Source organism: Elaeis guineensis, chromosome 5 (genome assembly GCF_000442705.2).
Source record: "Elaeis guineensis isolate ETL-2024a chromosome 5, EG11, whole genome shotgun sequence".
NCBI lineage: Eukaryota > Viridiplantae > Streptophyta > Magnoliopsida > Arecales > Arecaceae > Elaeis > Elaeis guineensis.
In genome coordinates this window covers 32,903,394-32,921,196 of record NC_025997.2, presented here as the reverse complement: position 1 = coordinate 32,921,196, position 17,803 = coordinate 32,903,394, and the positions used below count along the sequence as shown (strand labels likewise).

Genomic DNA, 17,803 nt, shown 5'->3' with positions numbered 1-17,803 from the left:
TGGCCAACCATACCCGGTTCTACTTCCTATTTTTCTAAATTATAGTTTTATTTGAGAGGAAAGGAAGGAGGGTAGGAAATCTATCTTATTATGACTACCCAAATCCACATTTTTAGAGTCCCAGTACCTAATTATCAAATCCAATTGCCATGCAAGGATGTATTATATGGTCCATTTCACAAAATCATTACTTTCTATTCCATCAGGAAGGATCACATTATCAAATAAAATTACAGCTTTCTAGATTATGATAATATAGTAGTTTATTAATTTGGCGAATTAGATCTCTCTATTCGGCAACTAAAGATTTTGGATCAAATGCATGCCCAAAATTTTGGACCTTCAGACCAATCCCTCCTTTTGTCTCTCAAAATGACTATAATGAAAAAAAGAAACAAATTTACTGAGTAAAGCCACTACACGCAAACATAGCTTCTATTTTTTTCCTTCGTTCCTAAAAGACTAGAGTCCAAGAAATAGGGATAAATATGGATCAAATGATATCCATCTAGATTTATTTTTATATTCAAATCTATATTTAATATAGATAGAAATTTGAATATCTGTTTAATATCCATATCTATATCTATAGCTATTGTTGGGTATAAAATACCCACAGCCGAAATCGACAGCAGAACAGCTCCGCCCGGACTCCTACGGGAGCCGGGCTCCGCCATCGACAGCAGAACAGCTCCGCCCGGACTCCTACGGGAGCCGGGCTCCGCCCGGACTCCTACGGGAGCCGGGCTCCGCCATCGACAGCATGACAGCTTCGCCCGGACTCCTACGGGAGCCGGGCTCCGCCATCGACAGCAGAACAGCTCCGCCCGGACTCCTACGGGAGCCGGGCTCCGCCATCGACAGCATGACAGCTTCGCCCGGACTCCTACGGGAGCCGGGCTCCGCCATCGACAGCAGAACAGCTCCGCCCGGACTCCTACGGGAGCCGGGCTCCGCCATCGACAGCATGACAGCTTCGCCCGGACTCCTACGGGAGCCGGGCTCCGCCATCAACAGCAGAACAGCTTCGCCCGGACTCCTACGGGAGCCGGGCTCCGCCATCGACAGCATGACAGCTTCGCCCGGACTCCTACGGGAGCCGGGCTCCGCCATCGACAGCAGGACGGCTCCGCCCGGACTCCTACGGGAGCCGGGCGCCGCCCTCAGTCTCCAACCTCAGTATCAGCTGCTGGAGCCGGACTCCACCCACGACCTCAACCGAAAGGAGGACCCCTCTCGGACTCCTACAAAGGCCAAACTCCGACCACTGCCGAGCCTCGATCAACAGATCCGCGCCCCTTGGCAGATCACATTAACAACCATGATCCTGTTCCACTTCCTGTAGCGGATTCCGTGCGGCTCCATCACCCCCTGCGGCGGACCCATTACTCTCTGACAGGCTGTGTCAACGGCCGCGATGCTGCTCCATTCCCTGCGGCAGGTGCTGCACGATCCCACTACTCGCTGACAACTAGCAGCAACGGGCGCCGCTCCACTACTTGCAACAGGCCCTACGTGGCGGGCTATGACGATGGCCACAGGTCTACCCCACTATCTTTCGCAATCAATTCCCCTGACCATGGGCGGCCCACTACCAGGCGGTTACAAACGTCGCCATCAATCTGTTGCCTTCCCCGTCTATAAAAGGGGGATCCAGATACGTTATTCTTGAAGCTCATTTTTCTTATCTCAAAACTCTGCTAAATTCTCCGTTCGAGCACTCCATTCTTGTTGAGGCAGAGAACTGACTTGAGCGTCGGAGGGTCTTGCCGGAGCAACCCCACCTCCGGTTTAGACTTCCCTTGCAGGTCCCGGCGGCGACTGCGGCTTCCCCGACTCCAGCTTCTCCGGCGCTAGCGGATTTTTGCACCAACAGGATTGGCGCTAGAGGAAGGGCGGCCTGTGTCTTCGCAGCACCCTTGTTCTTGAAGGAGCGCTCAACGGACCCGCTTCCGGCCACCTTTTCCGGCACCCAATCCTCTTTTCCCCGTCCGATGCCCTCTCGCGAGGTTCCTGCACAACTACCTCCAGTTGTGGTCGCCGATAAAGGGTGGCCGGGCGACCAGTCTCCGCCGGATTCCGTCAATGTCATCTCGGGGGAATCCCGGCAGGAGGCAATCAGCACATCAGCTGCACCCCTCAAGCGGCAAAAAGTTGAAGAACCCATAGCCTTCACTGAAGAAGACGCCCAGGGAGTCCAATTCCCTCACAACGATGCGGTCGTAGTTTCCTTGAACATAGCAAATTATGACATCCGTCGCATTCTCGTCGACAACGGGAGTTCGGCCGACATCTTATTCTACAGTGCCTTTTCAAGAATGGCCACTCTTGGCGGTCATCTAAGGCCGATTTGCTCCCCCTTAATAGGGTTTACCGGTGACGCCGTTCCGACGGAAGGAACGATAGCTCTAACTGTGACCGCGGGTCAGCATCCAAAGCAGTCTAGAGCCCTGATGAATTTCCTGGTGGTGAAGGCGCCATCTGCCTACAATGCAATTCTTGGCCGACCCGACCTCAATGCCCTCAGAGCCGTTGTTTCGACCTACCATTTGAAATTGAAGTTCCCCACCAACAAGGGGATCGGAGAAGTCCGGGGAGACCAAGCGCTGGCCAGGCAATGCTACAACATCGCCTTGCAAAGGAGCGATCAAGCGGACCTCTGTCCGGTCGACGGGTTGGATGCGCGCGATGACCTCACTGAAGAGAGGGGCGGTCCGATCGAGGACCTAATACCAATTCCTTTGAATGATGGGAATGCGGAGCATGTGGTGTTAATTGGCTCCAACCTGGAGGAGGAGGTGCGGACGCGTCTCGTGGATTTTCTTCGAAGGAATGCGGACGTTTTCGCATGGGTCCCGACGGATATGCCGGGGATTGACACAGAAGTCATGGAACATCGTCTGGCGGTCGACCCTAAACATCGGCCGACAAAAGAAAAAATCCGGAGTCAAGCCCCGGAGAGGCAAAAGGCAATAGCCGAGGAAGTGGATAAACTTCTCAAGGCCGGATTTATCAAGGAAGTCAATTATCCTGAGTGGATCTCCAATGTTGTCTTGGTCAAGAAAGCAAACGGCAAGTGGAGGATGTGTATCGACTTCAAAAAGCTGAATAAAGCTTGCCCAAAAGACAGCTACCCCCTTCCCAGGATCGACCAACTGGTGGACGCAACCTCGGGCCATGAGCTTCTCACTTTTATGGACGCGTTCTCCGGCTATAACCAGATTAGAATGGCATCGGAAGATGAAGAAAAGACAGCTTTTATCACTAATCGCGGCCTTTACTGCTACAGGGTTATGCCGTTCGGCCTCAAGAACGCGGGCGCAACCTATCAACGACTGGTGAACAAAATTTTCAAGGAGCAGATCAGCCGAAACATGGAGGTTTATGTGGACGATATGCTCGTAAAAAGCAGGTCTTCCGAAAATCATGTCGCCGACCTCGAGGAAACCTTTGGCACTCTTCGAAAGTATAGAATGAAGCTGAACCCGACCAAATGCGCCTTTGGGGTAACCTCAGGAAAGTTCCTGGGCTTCATGGTATCGGGACGCGGGATCGAGGCCAATCCGGAGAAAATTCACGCCATCCAAAATATGACTGCCCCAAGGTCGATCAAGGAGGTTCAGTGCCTCACGGGAAGAGTTGCGGCTCTTAATCGCTTTGTCGCGAGGTCGGCCGAACGATGTCTGCCCTTCTTTCAAACCCTCAAGCAACCGAAGAACTTCTGTTGGACCTCTGAATGCCAACAGGCATTCGAAGAATTAAAGAGCTACCTTAGCTCGCCCCCACTGCTGGCGAAACCCGAGCCTAAGGAGGAACTATTTTTGTACCTGGCAGTCTCTCCCACAGCCCTTGCAGCTGTCCTTGTTAAAGAGGAAATGAAAGTCCAGCGACCGGTCTACTACATTAGCCGCGTGTTGAGGGACGCCGAGACCAGGTATACTAAATTAGAAAAACTGACCTACGCCTTGTTGATTGCAGCACGGAGACTCCGGCCTTACTTTCAAGGGCACATGGTGACGTTACTCACCGACCAACCGATCAAGGTGGTTTTACACCGAGCTCACACCCTTGAGCGCCCCATGGCCTTTTGCGCAATGGGGGATGGATATTCTTGGCCCCTTTCCCATGGCGTCTGGTCAAAGAAAATTCCTCCTTGTAGCAATCGACTACTTCACCAAATGGGTCGAGGTCGAGCCGCTAGCCAAAATCACAGAAGCGAAAGTGCAGGACTTCGTCTGGAAATCGATCGTGTGCAGGTTCGGTTTGCCCAGAACCCTAATCACTGATAACGGACGGCAATTTGCGGGAGCCAGATTTGCTGAATTCTGTGAAGATCTAAACATCTCCCACAACTTCACATCAGTGGCCCATCCTCAGGCGAACGGCAAAGCTGAGGTAACTAACAAAACCCTTTTGCAGGGGATTAAGACCAGGCTCGAAAAAGCAAAAGGAACTTGGGCGGACGAACTTTATCATGTGCTATGGGCGTATCGAATCACCCAGAGGTTGCCTACAGAGGAGACTCCCTTTGCTTTAGCCTTTGGTACGGAAGCCATCATCCCGATCGAGCTTAAACTCCCGTCGGCACGAGTCGTGGCATTCGACGAACCCCAAAACGCGCAAAGTCTCAGAGCCAACCTTGACCTACTGGAGGAAAGGCGGGAGATTGCTCAGGTTCGAATGGCAGCCTACAGACAGAAAGTTGCCCGATATTACAACGCCCGAGTCAAGAACAAGGCATTTAAAGCAGGGGATCTAGTACTCCGACGAGCTGCTGTCTCACAACCACAGGGCCAGGGGAAGCTTGCCCCAAACTGGGAGGGACCATATGAGGTCAAAGAAGTGGTCCGGCCTGGAGCTTATTATCTCAAGGAGCTCGGAGGAGCCGACCTCCCGCGACCTTGGAGCTCAGAAAACTTACAGATGTACTACCAGTAATTTCGTCCTAATCAGAAAATGCGTGCCCATTTGTCTTAGGACAATTCAAGCAGACTGTATCAAAAACGAGAGGGCAACCTTATAAAAGTCGAAGGCCCGGTTCTTTTAGACCGGATGGGGGGAGAGGCTTTGCAACGCCCTAATGTGCCCCCACAGCCCTGTTAGGGACAGGAGGAGAACCTCGCCCTAACTTGAGCAAAGTCGAAGACCCGATTCTTTTAGACCGGATGGGGAGAGAGGCCTTGCAATGCCCTAATGTGCCCCCACAGCCCTGTTAGGGACAGGAGGAGAACCTCGCCCTAACTTGAGCAAAGTCGAAGGCCCGGTTCTTTTAGACCGGATGGAGGGAGAGGCCTTGCAACGTCCTAATGTGCCCCACAGCCCTGTTAGGGACAGGAGGAGAACCTCGCCCTAACTTGAGCAAAGTCGAAGGCCCGGTTCTTTTAGACCGGATGGGGAGAGAGGCCTTGCAACGCCCTAATGTGCCCCCACAGCCCTGTTAGGGACAGGAGGAGAACCTCGCCCTAACTTGAGCAAAGTCGAAGGTCCGGTTCTTTTAGACCGGATGGGGGGAGAGGCCTTGCAACGCCCTAATGTGCCCCCACAGCCCTGTTAGGGACAGGAGGAGAACCTCGCCCTAACTTGAGCAAAGTCGAAGGCCCGATTCTTTTAGACCGGATGGGGGGAGAGGCCTTGCAACGCCCTAATGTGCCCCCACAGCCCTGTTAGGGACAGGAGGAGAACCTCGCCCTAACTTGAGCAAAGTCGAAGGCCCGATTCTTTTAGACCGGATGGGGGAGAGGCCTTGCAACGCCCTAATATGCCCCCACAGCCCTGTTAGGGACAGGAGGAGAACCTCGCCCTAACTTGAGCAAAGTCGAAGGCCCGGTTCTTTTAGACCGGATGGGGGGAGAGGCCTGGCAACGCCCTAATGTGCCCCCACAGCCCTGTCAGGAACAGAAGGAGAACCTCGTCCTGACATGAGCAAAGTGGAAGGCCCGGACTCCCACGGGAGCTGGGTTTCTACGCCAAAGAAGACTTCATCCGGACTCCTACGGGAGCCGGGTTCCGCCGCCAACGAAGACTTCATCCGGACTCCTACGGGAGTCGGGTTCCACCGCCAAAGAAGACTTCATCCGGACTCCCACGGGAGCCGGGTTTCTACGCCAAAGAAGACTTCACCCGGACTCCTGCGGGAGCCGGGTTCCAACAAAAAGACTTCACCCAGACTCCTACGGGAGCCGGGCTCCATCGCCAACATCAGCTACAGGACAACTCCACCCAGACTTCTACGGAAGCCGGACTTTGCTTATGATTCCGACTGTAGAAAAACTTTGCTCTGACTCTTACGGGAGCCGAGCTACTCCAACTTCAGGAGGGCTTCTCCGTTCGGATTATCAAGGGAGCCGAACTTAGCCCCGACTTCAGCGGAGAGAAATCCAAGCAAACCTGACAAGTGGGTATCTCCAAATGGCATAAAAGCCGAAAAGGAGCTCGGCGAATGACGACCCCACATGAACTGAAGAGGGCGCCGACGACCTTGGGACGACGTAACACAGACAAAGAGAAGGAAAGGAAAATGATGAAGTTCGGCAGACAACTATTCAACACAAGATACAAACAAGGTACCAAAATCATTTTTTCATTTAACAGAAGTACACGTTACAAGACCCGGTGGGTCAGAAAAAAAGAAGATGAAAAAGAAGATACACGTCATCGTAAGTCTCGCGAGCACGGTTCGGGCAGGACGAACCGGAGGCCGCTCCGAGCTACGAACTCCGTCTCTATCCTTCTCAGTCGCATTCTCCAGTGCGTGTAACAACTCTCGCCCCATCTCGCCTCATTCTGTTCCCCAAAGTCTCAACCTTAGCGGGAAAGGGGTGGGATAGATCTCCAGAGGCGGTGAGGGCAACGGCGGCAGTAGCGAAGACCTGTTTCAAGAAGAACCGTGGCCACTTCAGGAGCGGTTGCGACACCAGAGATGTGCCTCATCTTCGAATGCACCACGACGGCCGCCACCCGAGACGCTCCGGCAAGGTCGGCATGCGTTACTTCCACCGCCCCCGCAACAAGTTCTACTGCCCCACCGTCGACGCCGACCGCCTCTGGTCTCTCGGCCCCGACGGCGTCAAGGATCTCGTCATGGCTTATGACGACTGCTCTGCCCTCTTGACCGGTATCACCCCGCCTTGCCACTCCAAAATTCGCGGGCAGAACTTCACCGACAGCCCCCGTTATTAAACCTCTGTTGTTGAAGAAATTCTTCCTTGGGCTCCCTTTAGAATGACGGGGATTCTCACCGGCCGCCGTTCTCCTCCTCACCTTCCTCCAAGCCCTAAAAATTTCCTCAAGAACAGCCTCCCGAGTAGAGGACATGGTGCGAGGGAAGGAGACAAGGACTGGGGCGAGAGAAGCAAAACTCTCAGACGAAAAGAAAGCATCAGGATGAAGCCACGAAGGGACTGAGGGGTTTAAATAGCCGACGGATCCTGGCGTAGTTATGGCGGCGTGTATTCCCGGGCCAACTGGTGTGTGCCACGTGTCGCGCTTATCCCCTTCATCGCCATCGAGGGTTGACCGCTCACGAATTCCCGCAGCACGACGCTTGGGATCGCGTTTCAACGGGGATTCCGAAAAGACTCTTCAGATCGCCTTCACCGAAAAGCAGACTCTGACATGCGCGCATTAAATGTCAAAATATCTGGGGGCGGCAGTGCGCAGAATTCGAAGGGGCGATTCCGGCTGTGCGCATCTCTCTCTGTGTGTACTTCCTTCGCTTGAAATTCAAACTCGGAAGTAGGGGGACTGGTGTTGGGTATAAAATACCCACAGCCGAAATCGACAGCAGAACAGCTCCGCCCGGACTCCTACGGGAGCCGGGCTCCGCCATCGACAGCAGAACGGCTCCGCCATCGACAGCAGAACAGCTCCGCCCGGACTCCTACGGGAGCCGGGCTCCGCCATCGACAGCATGACAGCTTCGCCCGGACTCCTACGGGAGCCGGGCTCCACCATCGACAGCAGAACAGCTCCGCCCGGACTCCTACGGGAGCCGGGCTCCGCCATCGACAGCATGACAGCTTCGCCCGGACTCCTACGGGAGCCGGGCTCCGCCATCGACAGCAGAACAGCTCCGCCCGGACTCCTATGGGAGCCGGGCTCCGCCATCGACAGCATGACAGCTTCGCCCGGACTCCTACGGGAGCCGGGCTCCGCCATCGACAGCAGAACAGCTCCGCCCGGACTCCTACGGGAGCCGGGCTCCGCCATCGACAGCATGACAGCTTCGCCCGGACTCCTACGGGAGCCGGGCTCCGCCATCAACAGCAGAACAGCTTCGCTCGGACTCCTACGGGAGCCGGGCTCCGCCATCGACAGCATGACAGCTTCGCCCGGACTCCTACGGGAGCCGGGCTCCGCCATCGACAGCAGGACGGCTCCGCCCGGACTCCTACGGGAGCCGGGCACCGCCCTCAGTCTCCGACCTCAGTATCAGCTGCTGGAGCCGGACTCCACCCACGACCTCAACCGAAAGGAGGACCCCTCCCGGACTCCTACAAAGGCCAAACTCCGACTACTGTCGAGCCTCGATCAACAGATCCGCGCCCCTTGGCAGATCACAATAACAACCATGATCCTGTTCCACTTCCTGTAGCGGATTCCGTGCGGCTCCATCACCCCCTGCGGCGGACCCATTACTCTCTGACAGGCTGTGTCAACGACCGCGATGCTGCTCCATTCCCTGCGGCAGGTGCTGCACGATCCCACTACTCGCTGACAACTAGCAGCAACGGGCGCCGCTCCACTACTTGCAACAGGCCCTACGTGGCGGGCTATGACGATGGCCACGGGTCTACCCCACTATCTTTCGCAATCAATTCCCCTGACCATGGGCGGCCCACTACCAGGCGGTTACAAACGTCGCCATCAATCTGTTGCCTCCCCCGTCTATAAAAGGGAGATCCAGATACGTTATTCTTGAAGCTCATTTTTTTTATCTCAAAATTCTGCTAAATTCTCCGTTCGAGCACTCCATTCTTGTTGAGGCAGAGAACTGACTTGAGCGTCGGAGGGTCTTGCCGGAGCAACCCCACCTCCGGTTTAGACTTCCCTTGCAGGTCCCGGCGGCGACCGCGGCTTCCCTGACTCCAGCTTCTCCGGTGCTAGCGGATTTTTGCACCAACAGCTATCAAAAAAAAATAGATATAAATACAGATACATAATTATTTGAAGATTTCTCTAGAGTGGAGGAGAGCATCATGGAAAGGTTAACACCCTCATCAGCTGGACAACAATCTATCATCCAAAGATTATGGGAGGAATGGGGATCAGAAATATTAAATACATAAACCAATTACTGATATTAAAATGGTGGTGGAACCTATATTCAAAACCTAAAAAACCATGGGCAAAACTAACTCATAGCATATATTATCCATCCTCCTTTCCTATTCTAGCCTCTGACAATATTTCAGGTGGAACCTCCCCCTTCTAGAAGGGAGTCCTTAAGCTAGCAAGACTCTTCCACGCATTCACCTCCTCAAAAGTCGGTAATGATAAATCTACTTCATTCTGGTATGACATCTGGATAAAAGATGAAGCTCTCAACACCATCTTCCCTGCTCTTCATGCACTGGCTTCCAACCAAACAATCAGCATTGCTGAATTCATCTCGTCTAATGATTGGAAATTACACTTTGGCTCCCCCTTAAGCTACGCAACATCTGAAGATTACCAGAAGCTCGTGGAATATCTCACAACCACAAGATTAACAGAAGAAGATGATCAAAGAGTGTGGAAATAGAGCAACTCAGGAAAATATTTTGTCAAGAACTACTATTTTTTCCTAATTGATGGCGGTGTTCAGCATATTCTAGGCAAAACCCTTTGGAAACTGATAATCTCCGAGAAGATGAAAATCTTTGGTTGTTTATCTTTCCACAACAGAATTTTAACAATGGAAAATCTAATTAAAAAGGATGTTCAGGTGGAAACACAGTGCAAATTATGCTACAAGTTCGATGAAACAACAGAACACATTCTGTTGCTATGTCCCTATTTTACTGCCATTTGGTCAACTCTTACCAAAGGTAGTAGAATACCTCGGCTTCTTCACCATATCCCACAAGTTTGGACTGACTGGATTCATGCCGGTCCTCGTAAGGAACAAGGCAGACTCTCGGTTTTTCTTCTTCTCACAACACAATGATTGGTTTGGAAAGAACGAAACAGTAGGATTTTCCGATTTGAAGCCTACTCGACATCAGATACCGCGAGGAAAATCGCCCATCTTTTCGAAGATTGGACTCGGTTTGCTATGGAGAAAGGTGGAACCAAACACTCAATGCAATGGTACGAATTGAAAATCTTAATCTCCGACATTCTGGAAGCCTTGAGGAAGGGCAATGCCACTAGTTCAGGGAGTGTTAGAGTCGATCTTTCTTCGTCCCCAATGGTCAGCGAGCTGCACGATTATGTCGATGAATTACGAAGAACCACTCAGCATAATACAAGGATTCATAGTCTAGTTTTAGACGTTGTAATCGGGTCTTAGGTCATTATACTAACATATATCCTCCTTGTCTCCTCTAGACATCTTTAACAAAATGGTACTTCACTACCATCTCATCCATACATTCTGCATATAATCATAAATGTACAGCCATTGTAAATATCATCTTTTATAATTAATCAATCTCGGGGGAATTTCTTTTTCCTCCTGGTTACTCAAAAAGAAAAAAGAAAAAATAAGCTACCATGTGCAGGTTGATGATATAGTAGGATTTTTAGTAGTTATATGACTGCAAATAAAGGAGGACAAATACATTAAGACCCATGGAATGCAAACAAATAAACCTTGCATGGATGGCCTTATACCAAAGCGGATGGTAGGCTATCGGAGGAGAGAAAAATAAAAAAACTCTTAGCCATATGGATGGCAATCACAAAGAAGTTAAGAAACATCAAAGAATAGCAACATGCTCCACCAACAAAATATTTATTTTGATGAGGCTAAATGGAACATCACAAAATAAATGTCTTATTGTTGACACAACATCTGGCCCAAGACTTATTCAGGATAAAAAGATAAGACTGTTGCAAGCAGTCAACTTGATGAATCCATGTTACACTTTTGCAGGCTTTGGCACCTTCTCCAATGTTTGGCCTTGGTCAATTTGATAGCTTTTACTAATGTCATTAGCTATACTAAATGCATCCTCAGCAGACCCATAAATTCCTCTTCTTAGAAGCCCTGCACAGTAAAGCCCATTTCTCCCTTTCCAGTGATCTGGAAATTTTTGCTTAGCCATTCCATCATCACCAATTAGGTAATCATCACTCTACAAAAGTATAGATCAAAAGTAATCACACTTCATCTAGCTTATCACAAAGTGAAAAACATGCAAGAAAAAAAGAAGCACCATACCTTGAGCCATGTTTTTATTGCACTTCTATAGCCTGTAGCAAGAATTATGGCATCAAAATGATACTGCTTTCCATCCGACAATGTCACACTATTGCCTTTTATGTTAGCTATTGAAGGCAGAACCTGTCCACCAATAAATTCACATGTATCCTCGATAAAAATGAAAATAAGTTCCATCATATTATATTCAAAGCAGGGGCACATGCTTGTCTGCTGTTATACAAGACACTATATCTTGTCTTGTTCTAATAATTTAAGAAAAAAAAAATATGGAGAAACAGTTGAAATTTTCCATAAAGCATTCACTAGTTTTATACCATTTTTTTTTCTTACAATAATTTAAATACCTGAATGGACAAACTGAGGATAGACCTAATCTTTGGCATATAATAATTGACAAATAATCAACTCAAAATCAATCAATAGCATGATGTATAAATCTCATATCTCCAAATGATCGCAAATACATAGTTAGATGTCGACTGCTCATCTACACCGATTAAGCGGCACAACAACCAATCATATTGATTTATAACATATGCTTCTTTATCATTCTTAAGCATAAAATGCAGATTCGGAAGTATTATAAGCAATTGTATTTACCTGAATTTCTCCAGATTTTATTTTCTTGAATGCACCGACATCGACAACAGGATAGATTGGGCTGTTTGCTTTCAAATACATGGGGCCCTTGGTTGGTCTATGTATGCCATACTTGGATGTATTTCCAAACACGATATAACAGAGAAAAAGAACAATCATGTCCACCCAATGTAATGGCAAAAATTTCATGATGAACATACCAAACAGCCATATCTCCTTCGTTACTAGATGAACCTGCAGTCAATTACCCACCAAAGAATCATGTAAGAATTACATCAAAGCATGAAAATATCAATCCCCTACAAATAACATCAAGTAAACTACACTATATCCACTCGATATCTACAAGCTTTCATGCTAATGAAACCATATGCCATACCATAGACTAATTAGAATCCATTAAATCAAACAAATCATGAACTCTTTATGTAAACCATAAAAATTTAAAAAACTATATATAAAAAAATGTGTTTCTAGTGTTTGGCTGGGTCACCTGATTTCTGACCACGATAGAGGTCTTGGCACCAGAGTCAGCCAGATCAAAAGCAATCTCCGTCCCAGAATTCCCACAGCCAACCACCAGGACATTCTTCCCCTTGAAGTCGGAACCGGACCGGTACCGACACGAGTGCAAAACCGGCCCGTCGAACCCATCCAGACCGGGAATCTCCGGTACCACCATGCAATCATTCTCCCCACTGGCCACCACGAGGTACCTCGCCAGGTACTCCTCTGCAACGCTCGAGTCCAGATTCCTCGCTGCAACGCGCCACCTCCCGGCGGCCGCGTCGAACTCCGCAGACTCCACGTTGCGGCGAAGCAGGACGCGAAGCTGGAAGCGAGACGCGTAGTCGTCGAGGTAGCGGATGAATTCGTCCTTGGGGATGAACGTCGGGGTGGCGGGCGGGTGCTTCGCGTGGGGAAGCTCGCAGTACTGCTTGCCGAGGTGGAGGGTTACGCGGTTGTAGCAGCGCTTGCGCCAGATAGACGCGATGCAGTCGTCGCGCTCCAGAATTATATTTGGGATGCAGTGCGAAGTGAGACATGCCGCCACGGCGAGCCCTGACGGGCCAGCTCCGACTATCACCACCACCTCCTCCATTCTCTCTCTCTCTCTCTCTCTCTGTCTCTCTCTCTGTCTCTGGTTTGTGGAATTTGGGAGGTTGGTGGGGTGGTCTCATATAGATTTGAGACAGGCGAGGTTTTGTGGGACATTGGGCTGGGTACGTGTCACTAGAGCAAAGCTATGGTTAGGAAAGTGTCTTTGGGTGCCTCGAAGATGTATTATCCATTTACTTATTTTAGTTCGCAAGAAAAAAAAAAAATAATATTTATTTATTTTAATTAAAAAAAAAAATTATTATCCAGTTGATCTACTTACTCAAGAAGGTACCAAAGATTTATTATCCAACTGATCTACTTATTTATTTTAACTAGCAAGGAAAGGAAAAGATTTACTATGAATCCTTTCTTAATCTGTACAGCTTAGCTAGCATTCTAGATCATTCTTTTGAATTCTAGATAGTCCTTTTCATTTGTATAAAAAAAGAGAACCTCATCATTAATTTTTCAATCAAGAAATATGAAGATAATTTTTTTTTCATTTTAGCTTTCTCAGTTTGCCTTGTTTGCATGGTATCAGAGCCACGATCATTATAGCTTAGAATATTCTAAGTTTTGTGATGATTAAAACTCATGAAAGAGAAAGCTCAGTCCGGTGTTCAGATCGACAGAGTTCCTACCGACGATCCTTACAACCTTCCGAATTCTGATCATCCGGGCATGCTCCTGATAAGCGCTCCTTTAACTGGATTGAATTACTTGTCATAGAGTCGATCGATGAAGATCGCACTCAAGGCTAAAGATAAACTTGGCTTTATAAATGAAAAATGTATTATGCCTGATGTTGAATCACCATTGTTTGAGAAATGGCAACGAGTCGATAGCATGGTGCTGTCATGGATTTTGAACTCTATCTCTAAAGATCTAGTAGAGGCATTTCTCTATGTAACTACTGCATGTGAACTCTGGAATGAACTTGAACAAAGATTTGGTGAAAGCAATGGCCCGTTGCTTTACCAAATTAGACGAGAAATTAGCTCGTTCTCTCAAGAAAATATATCGGTGATGGTATATTTTACAAAGCTGAAAAAGTTTTGGGATGAGTTATCTTGCTTGAGGAATTGTCCGATCTGTACATGTGGGGCTGCAAAAACTGTTGCAAATATTGAGAATGAAGATAGGTTGATACAATTTCTTATGGGTTTGAATGATAGCTACGATCATGTCCGCAACCAGATCTTGCTGCTCGATCCATTACCCGTCGTGAATAAAGCATATTCTATGGTGCTTCGTGTTGAAAAACAGCGTGAAGTTCTCTCTACTTCAGATTCGATGGATCACGCCGGGGCAATGATGGTTGAAGGATTGAAGGCTGAAGGTACAAAAGAGGCTAATATTCAAAAAAATCAGAATTCTAGTAGCAACAAAAAATGTGACTTTGCTAGAAAGGAGGATCGATTTTGTACCCATTGTAAGGTACAAGGTCATATGCGTGACCCATATTTTAAACTACACGGCTACCCAGATTGGTACAAGGAGCTGAAGCAAAAACGTGCTAATCAACAGAATTAGGCATACACAGTCCGAGTTCATGAAACCCCTATGGATGATGATCCACTCAATCCTCCATCTCAGCCAAGTGATCGGAGCGCTAATCTGTCCACCATAATTCAGCAAGAAATAGCAAAGTATATGAAAGGGAAGGTGACCATGGAGCCAAACACTGTCAATTATTCGAACTTTGCAGGTAATGAACCTCATTGGTGTCTTTTTAGCAAAGGTAATGAGAATATTGGTACCTGGATAGTTGATACAGGTGCAACCAGCCACATATGCTCAAATATACAAATATTTTCTCAACCACATAGACTATCTAACCCCTCACCCATATACTTACCCGATGGGACGAAACAAAATGTCACATGTATAGGCACTATTTCTTTACATCCGAAAATAACTCTCATAGATGTGTTGTATGTGTCCTCTTTCAAGTACAATCTTCTTTCAGTCAGTAAACTTCTACAATCTACTAATACTATGGTTTATTTTTTTCCTTCTCATTGTACTTTACAGGGCCATTGGACTAAGGAGATAATTGCTATTAGAAAAGAACATGCTGGTTTATACAAGCTTGATTCTTCATCATTCACACACACTCCTTCACAGTTTGTTTTTCATAAAAGTTGCAATAATGTTCAGTCTGTCACAAACTCTTGTGCTTTATGGCATGAACGTTTAGGTCATGTATCCAAGTCTACATTGTTCAAAATTTCAAATATCAATATTTCTATTAAAGATTCTCTACCTTATGAAGCTTGTCCTTTGTCAAAACAGCAGCGATTACCTTTTTCAATCAGTACAATTTTTAGTAAAACTCTGTTTGAATTGATACATGTAGACTTATGGAGACCATATCATATTCATACAATCACTGGAGCAAGATTTATTCTAACCATTGTAAATGACTTTAGTAGAAAAACTTGGGCTTACCTAATGAGAGATAAAACCCAAACCCTATCTCACCTCACTATGTTTTTGAATTTAACAGAAACATAATTCCAGAAACAGGTGCAATTCATTCGCACGGATAATGGCTCAGAATTCATCAATGCCTCTTGCCAATCTATATTCCAAGACCGAGGGATCCTTCACCAAAAAACTTATCCTCACACACCTCAACAAAACGGAGTGGTTGAGAGAAAGCACAAGCATATGTTACAGGTAGCTCGAGCACTCTTATTTCATTCCCATCTACTTAAACAATTTTGGGGAGAAGCCATACTTACAGCTGTCTACTTAATAAATAGATTACCTTCCTCGGTTTTAAATTGGAAAACACCCTTCGAAGTTTTATGTCACAAATTACCAGATTATAAATACCTTAGAGTCTTTGGTTGTTTATGTTTTGCCACCAACACCAAGCCACACAAAACAAAATTTGAACCACGAGCTACAAAATGTCTGTTTCTTGGATATGCACCTGGGTACAAAGCATATAAGGTCTATGATATCAAATCACACAGTATTTATGTCAAGAGATGTAGTCTTCCACGAGTCCATTTTTCCTTATAAACATGAGCCTTCTATTTCATCTAGTCAATATCCTTCATCCACAATTCCTGTACCCATCATACCTGTGACTACACAAAATGATTTTTTCACCCCTATTTCCAATGTTCCAGTTGAGTGTCCACCGCCATCACCTCATCAAGAGTTATGTTTTACACCACCTATTGCACCTTTTCGTAGAAGTACAAGGACGGTCTCAAAACCAGCTTGGCTACAAGATTTTATAGCACAAACTACACATGACAATTCTTTACCAATAGTTTTACCTCCTAATCAAAATGGTTCTGCAGGTACATCTTTTCTCCATAACCATTTTATTTCTGCTCCTACCTTTAATCATGATTATCTTACTTTTATTGCTAATGTATCAAGTGTCAAGGAACCATCTTCTTATCATCAAGCTAAGAATGATGTCCAGTGGGTTCAAGCCATGAATCAAGAATTGGATGCCCTCGAGCACAATAATACATGGCAGTTGACTGAACTTCCAGCAGGAAAAAGACCCATAGCTTCGAAATAGGTATATCGTATAAAGTACAAGCCGGACGGCACAGTAGATAGATTCAAGGCCCGGCTGGTAGCTAAGGGCTATAACTAGATTGAAGGAATTGATTATATAGACAGTTTTTCGCCGGTTGCTAAAATAGTTACGGTGCACATTTTTCTTGCCATTGCTTTAGCCAAACAATGGCCTATTCATCAAATTGATATCAACAATGCATACCTTCATGGTTTCATTGACGAAGATCTTTATATGATACCGCCGGAGGGTTATACAAAGGCATGCAATGGCCAGGTGTGTAAGCTTATTAAATCTCTTTATGGGTTGAAATAGGCGGGGCGTCAATGGAACAAATAGTTTACAAGCAAACTCAAGGAGTTTGGTTTCACTCAGTCATCTTCTGATCATTGTCTATTCATTAAATCCTCTGGAGATGATTTTCAAGCTCTTCTTGTTTATGTTGACAACGTCCTTATCACCGATACAAATGAGCATTCCATTTTTTTCACTAAGAAGTTTCTTGATGCTGAGTTCACCATTAAAGACATGGGATATGTTAAATACTTCCTAGGTATTGAGCTTGCTCGATCATCAGAAGGTTTGTTTATCAGCCAGCGCAAATATATACTTGACATGCTACAAGACGTTGGGCTTTCTAATGCTAAACATGCTCCTTTTTCCATGGCAAAAGCTCTTCGTTTATCACCAAATATGGGAGATTTAATACCAGACCCAGAAAAGTACCGAAAAGTTGTTGGAAAATTATTATACTTAAGTCTGACTAGATCAGACATTACGTACTCTGTTCAACAACTCAGTCAATTCCTTCAATCACCAAGGATTCCTCACTGGCAAGCTGTTGTACAAGTTCTCAAATACTTATGAAGATGTCCTTCCAAAGGAGTATTTTTTCCAGCAGCATCATCCTTCAAGCTTCAAGCTTATTGCGATGCTGACTGGGCAGCATGTCCAACAAGCCGTAGATCAATCATGGGATTTTGTATATTTTTGGGTTCTGCTCTTATCATATGGAAATCAAAGAAACAAACGATCGTGAGTCGTTCTTCAGCTGAGGCCGAATATAGAAGCATGGCCAGCACAGCTTGTGAGCTCAAGTGGATTTCATTTCTTCTTCAAGATTTTCAGATTTTCCTCCATACTCCCATTCCATTGTATTGCGACAATCAAGCTGCCATTCACAT

General features: G+C 47.0%; 1 protein-coding gene across 1 annotated transcript; it reads right to left on the bottom strand.

Moving 5' to 3' along the window:
* Window positions 1–10,917: 10,917 nt before the first annotated feature.
* Window positions 10,918–13,118, bottom strand: LOC105045221 (probable indole-3-pyruvate monooxygenase YUCCA10). The gene is made up of 4 exons (XM_010923418.3): window positions 12,462–13,118; window positions 11,969–12,202; window positions 11,366–11,488; window positions 10,918–11,279 (listed from the first exon to the last, which is right to left on the bottom strand). The coding sequence occupies exons 1-4, from the start codon at window positions 13,068–13,070 to the stop codon at window positions 11,064–11,066; spliced, it is 1,182 nt and encodes a 393-aa protein (XP_010921720.1). The 5' UTR covers window positions 13,071–13,118; the 3' UTR covers window positions 10,918–11,063.
* Between the last annotated feature and the right edge of the window lie 4,685 nt (window positions 13,119–17,803).